The following is a 6,378-nucleotide window of genomic DNA, read 5'->3' as shown; positions in this document are numbered from 1 at the left end:
TCCTATGGATGTCTTTGCTCCACTTTCCCTCTCCCTTCCTATAAAAACCCCTGCCTGCACTGAGATGATAAAATAGTCTTTGAATAAGAGTCCCCCATCTTCTGGAGATGCAAGCATGTGACTAAACCTCTTTCCTCGTTCACCAGCATCTGTCTCACAAGTTTGGTTTCCATGGTGGCAGGCAGTCGAAACTTGGAGAGCCTGGGTCGTATTTTGACTAATTGGTCCACCTGCAGCTATGAGGCAATGACTAAGAAAGAGATGATTGTTCTATTGTAACACAGCTTGGCCGATGTATGTTTTGGGGTCTGAAGAGCAATGACCCCTAAATAGTTTTTGGAACTACTCTACTGTTTTGCAATTGGAGTTGTTTTGCCAGAGTTCTGGTAAATGGGATAAGATCTCTTATGTGCAAGCTTGCATATTGTTACATCGTAAGAATGCTACTCAGGAAGATCTAGACCAGCGGTTCTCAACCTGTGGGTCACGACCCCTTTGGGGGTCAAACGACTCTTTCACAGGGGTTGCCTAAGACCATCGGAAAACACATATATAATTACATATTGTTTTGTGGTTAATCACTATGCTTTAATTATGTTCCATTTGTAACAATGGAATTGGGGGTCACCACAACATGAGGAACTGTATTAAAGGGTCGCAGCATTAGGAAGGTTGGGAACCACTGTTTTAGGAGCTTACTGGGTGAGCTAGTGTGAGAGTTCACACACAAGGGCAGGAGCTTGTGAGGATTCAATCATTTGCTACCACAAGAGGGCACACTAAGGCTTTCTCACCACCGTGTACAGATGTGGGGCGCCAGGGGAAGAGCAAGAATGAGGTTCTAAAGCTGTCAGCAATCAATCATCAAGAATTGGAGCAGGAGCCCTAGCCAGTTTGGCTCAGTGAATAGAGCATCGGCCTGCAGACCAAAGGGTCCCGGGTTCAATTCTGGTCAAGGGTACATAACTCAGTTGCAGGCTCCCTCCTGCCCAGGCTCTGGTCCGGGTGTGTGCACAGTAAGTCCTAGATTTATTTGACCTCGATTTAATGAACTTCGGATTTAAGGGACAAAATTTCTGGTCCGTATGTCATATATGAAAATTAAAACCCTGTTAATTTTAAAAGGCTTTCAACCAAGATTTGCTTACAATTAAATCAACAGGTTATGTTTTGTTATTAATTCACTGTTATTTTAAACAAATTTTAGCGAATAGGCCATATGCTGGGAAAAACCACTGCAGTAATTTTGCAGACATGATTAAGTATTACACACCTACTCGAGACCCTGCTGGTAAGCAATATTCCAGGAATGATTGACACGTGATCACACTGCATTGCGGGTGATTTGTTCTGTTATCCTGTGACGTGACTTTCTGCAGCATTTTGGGGGGTTTTCAATCTTTATTGTTGGAAGTATTACAGATGCCCCTTTTTCCCACCATTGAGCACTTCTAGCCCCAACCCTGCCCCTGCCCCAGGCCCTCACCACACTATGGTCTGTGTCCCTGGGTTATACACGTCTACATACAAGTCCTTTGGTTAATCTCCTCACACCCACCCACCCAGCCCTGCCTTCCCTGTAGCAGTTTAAATGCCTGCTGGCTGCTCTTCCCAGGGCAGCTAAGCCACGCCCCAGCCTGTGCATTAGTGACAATTCCCAGGGATTATGCTAAGTGAAATAAGTCAGATAGAGAAAGACAAATACCACATGTTTTCACTGATATGTGAATATAGAGAACAACATAAGTGAACAACAACTTGCCCAGATGGTATGGCTCAGTGGTTGAGCATTGACCTATGAACCAAAAGGTCATGGTTCTATTCCTGGTCAGGGCACGCACATACCCAGGTTGTAGGCTTGATCCCCAGTGTGGGGCGCGCAGGAGGCAACCAGCTGATCAATGATATTCTCTCATCATTGATATTCTCCATCTCCTGTCCTCTCTGAAATCAATAAAAATATATTTAAAAAACAACAGTGGCCGAAACCGGTTTGGCTCAGTGGATAGAGCGTCGGCCTGCGGACTGAAGGGTCCCAGGTTCGATTCCGGTCAAGGGCATGTACCTGGGTTGCGGGCACATCTCCAGTGGGAGATGTGCAGGAGGCGGCTGGTCGATGATTCTCTCTCATCGATGTTTCTAACTCTCTGTCTCTCTCTCTTCCTCTCTGTAAAAAAAATCAATAAAATATATTTAAAAAAAAAACAACAGTGGAAACACTCATAGATACAGAATATAAACTGATGGCTGCTAGTTAGGAGGGGGCTTGGTTAAAAAAGAGAATAAATTAAGAAATGCAAATTAGTAGCTATTAAGTGGTCATAGCTGTAAAGTACAGCATAGGAAATAGAGTCAATAATATTGTAATAGCTATGTATGGTGCCAGGTGGGTAGTACACTTACTGAGATGATCACTTTTTAAATTACATAAATGTCTAACCACTATGTAATATACCTGAAACTATTATAAACTAATATTGAATGTAAAAAATATATATAATTATGTTAAATGGCTGAAAAAAACCTAAAGTGAATGTAAAAGATATTGGAGCCCTAGCTGGTTTGGCTCAGTGAATAGAGTATCGACCTGTACACTAAAGGGTCCCAGGTTTGATTCTGGCCAAGGGCACATGCCAGGATTGCAGGCTCCTTCCCCAGTAGGGAGCATGCAGGAGGCAGCTGATTAATGATTCTCTCTCATCGTTGATGTTTCTCTTTCTCCCTCTCCCTTCCTCTCTGAAATCAATAAAGGAAAAAATATAAATATATATATATATATATATATATATATATATATATATATATATATATATAATATTGGAGAAGACAGAGCCCAAATAAGCAAGAATATGGTCTAAACATAAATAAGATAGACATCAACAGAGCACCATTTTGTAAATGTTAAAAGAACTCTCCCATCAAATCAGAATTTTATACCCAGAAACAATATTGCCCAAAATAAAGATGTCTTAAGGAACACTTAAAATGCAACACTTGTTAGCCACCTTTAACAGAAAAAAATACACAAGTGAGTTATTAAGTCCAAAGGAAAATATCCCAGATTGAAAACCAGAAATGCAGATAAAATGAAGAGGGAAGAAAAAGATAGTTTTTATAAGTAAATAAAAATCAATTTAGTTCTATGAAGCAATTCTTGAAATCTCTCATAAAGAAGAAAATATACTGTATGTAGAATTAAAATGCATGACAGCACTAGCTGGTTTGGCTCAGTGGATAGAGCGTCGGCCTGCGGACTGAAGGGTCCCAGGTTTGATTCCGGTCAAGGGCACATGCCTGGGTTCCAGACTCCATCCCCAGTGCGGGGTGTGCAGGAGGCAGCCAAACAATGATTCTCTCTCATCATTGATGTTTCTATCTCTCCCTCTTCCTTCCTCTCTGAAATAAATAAAAGTATATTTTTAAAAAAATGCATGACAACAGTAATGCAAAAGTAAGGAAGCTTCAAAATAGACTTGAAAGGGTTCTAAGGTTTTAGATTTGGGGTGGTGGGAAAAGTAATTGTACTATAGTACTATAGTGTGTTAAATAAAGGATGCATGATTTAATCATTAATGTAATTACGCAAAGATTTGTACATGATTGCAACTAACAAGTTACTAGAAGGAACAATGGAATAAAATAGTTAAATCGATGTCAGTGAAGTAGAAAGTAAAGGAACTTTATCTAATGAGGTAAAAGGGAAGGAAAGAGTAAGATGGTTGAGTAATCTCAAATTTATCAGTAATTAGGTAAAAAGCAAATGTACACAATATTAGTTTTTTTTTTTTTTGAAGGGAAACTAACATTTATTGAGCGACTACTGTACATGTGGGAGCCTTGTGCAAGGTGTTTTCATCTACAACATTCTATTTAATCCTCACACCAACCTTGTGAGGTAGGTATTGTCCTCATTTTTATCAAACGAGGAATATGAGGCTCAGAAAGGTTAGGTGGTTTGTCCAAGGTCACACTACTAGTTACTGATGGAGCTGGGCCTGAGTACTGAGACTCCAACTAAAACATTCCCTGCTCTCCGACTGCCCCTCAGGAGGAAGGAGGGAGCGAGAGCAGCAGCAGCAGCAGCAGTTCTTACACTTCCCACAGCGAGAACCCAGACAGTCACCATGAGGAGGAGCCTGTACTCTTCCACAGACCCTCCCCTCTGCACCTGGGAAAGATGTAGTCAGCTGAAGAGATAACGCATAAATATAATAATAAATAGAAGGGACAAGTCCCCCAGCAGCAAGGACATGCAGCATCCATGCTGTGGGAGGGTCACTGTGCCATTCACAGCTGCTGTGGGAGCGAACCACATGGGCCCGGTGGGGAAAACGGGGACAATGGCTGCCAGAGGCTGGAGTGGGTGAACAGGCCTGTTCTGGGTCGCACAGATTTTGAACAAAACTTCTGGAGCAGGCAGCAGCCATGGGCAGTCACCATCATCCTCCATCTGCTCATTTTACCGGTGTTTGTGATCCAAAAGGGATTCAAAATCGGGGGAACATACAAATTTGTGCTTTACGTGTCCTAGGACTGTCATGTCTCCCTTCCTACTGTCTCCAAGGCCCACCGACACCAGCTCCTGCAGGAAAGAGCAGGCGGTTCCCATTGTTACATCCAGAGCCACCTTGCCCAGGTGGAGCTGTACCTTTCCTGACTTGCGGATGAGCAGCTTGCCAACCTGACCCTCTGTCAGGTCAGCCAGGGTACAAGCATTCTCTGCCAGCCTGGCTTCCCGGTCTTTCTCCTGCTTCACGACCACCATCTGTCCATCCTCACTCTGCACCTCTGTCTTGATAGGCTTGATGTCCTGAGTTGGCGGCTGGCCAGAGAGCGTGTCTGGCAGCTGGAGGAACAGCAGCTCTTCCTCCTGCGTAAGGCTCAGCTCCCTGAGCAGCTCTGCCACAGATAGGTCTTTTGGGAGGCCCGGGGTCTTTCTGGCTGCTCTGGGAGGAGCCTTCATCTTGGCCTCCTCTTTTACTTTCACAACGGGCACATCCACCTCCATGTCCTCTTCCTTGGGCCAGCCAGCCAAGGTGTAACATCTGGTTCTTCGTTCTCTTCCTTAAACAACCACCCGGAGCGAGCCAGAGGCAGCTGTACAGGCATGTTTCGAGTGTCATCGATGAAATCATCCTTCTCCAGCATGCGCGGGATCTGTTTTGTTTCTTCGTCTGTCTCTCTCTTCTCTTTTTTGATGTTGATGATATGAGAGGGTCCCATGTCCGACACATCCACTGTCTTATCCCAGTTCCCCTTTTTCTTCATCATTTCAGCTGGGCCCTGCTCGAAGATGGAATGGGACTGGATCTCTTCTGGTCGACCCCGGCCCAGTCCATGACCCTCTCGCTGTCGGTCTCTATCCCTTTCACGCTTCTCCTTTTTTAAAAAAAAATATATTTTATTGATTTTTTACAGAGAAGAAGGGAGAGGGATAGAGAGTCAGAAACATCGATGAGAGAGAAACATCGACCAGCTGTCCCCTGCACATCTCCCACTGGGGATGTGCCCGCAACCAACGTACGTGCCCTTGACCGGAATCGAACCAGGGACCCTTCAGTCCGCAGGCCGACGCTCTATCCACTGAGCCAAACCGGTTTCGGCTCAGGCTTCTCCTTAATGGTCACTTCTTCCTTGGGTTCTTCCTTGATCTTCCGACTGATATTTGGAGTTAAGGTTTTCTTCTTGACTCCCCCGAGGGTGAGATCCCTGGAGCGCATGGAGGGAAGGCGGCCCGGGATGAGGTGTGGCGCCAGCCGCTGTCCAATAAGCCCCTGGGCGCCAGAGGGGAGGGCGCGGGGCGCTCCCGGAGCGCTGGGCTCACCCGCGGCCTTTCCTCCCGACATGCTGCCGTGCGGATCGCCCACAGCCGACCCTAGGTCTCTGCGTGAGGAGGAAGGCGGAAGTGTAGTTTGCTTTTTTATTGCTGTTGTTAATCCTCACCCGAGGCTATAATTTTTCCATTTATTTTTTTGTTCAGAGAGAGTAGAAGGGGGGGAGAGAGAGAGAAACAGCAAATAAGAAAGACACGTTGATTGGTTGCCTCCAGCACAACACCAACAGTGGCAAGGCATCAACGCTACTATCCAGGTATGTGCCCTTAAGTGGATTAGAACCCTCCACCCTTCAGCCCAAGGCAGATGCTCAAACCCTTGAGTAAAACTGGATTAGAGCTATTGGCTGTATTGTGTATTATATAGAATTATAAGTAAGTATTTTGGATATTCTCTTAATAAATATTTAAACAGTCTCTATGGTTTTCTATTGAGATAAACTGCATGGAAATTTTTGTGCATAGAAACTTCCATTCCTGCTCTTTTTCTTTTGAAACACATAAGAATTATTTTATTAGTGTTTTTTTATGTATTTTTATTGATT

General features: G+C 44.4%; 1 protein-coding gene across 1 annotated transcript; it reads right to left on the bottom strand.

Annotated features, from left to right (window-relative positions):
• Positions 1 to 4,459: 4,459 nt before the first annotated feature.
• On the bottom strand, positions 4,460 to 5,846 carry LOC139010992 (DNA-directed RNA polymerase III subunit RPC4-like). Its single transcript, XM_070416135.1, is given in 3 exon segments — positions 4,460 to 5,019; positions 5,022 to 5,387; positions 5,621 to 5,846. Coding segments are annotated over 3 exon segments (1,152 nt in total).
• Between the last annotated feature and the right edge of the window lie 532 nt (positions 5,847 to 6,378).

The sequence above is a fragment of the Myotis yumanensis genome, unplaced genomic scaffold, assembly GCF_028538775.1.
Source record: "Myotis yumanensis isolate MYYU_CA2020_CCGP unplaced genomic scaffold, mMyoYum1.0.hap1 SCAF_5, whole genome shotgun sequence".
Classification (NCBI taxonomy): Eukaryota; Metazoa; Chordata; class Mammalia; order Chiroptera; family Vespertilionidae; genus Myotis; species Myotis yumanensis.
The sequence above is the reverse complement of the archived record's forward strand: the minus strand, read 5'-3'. Positions and strand labels throughout refer to the sequence as shown.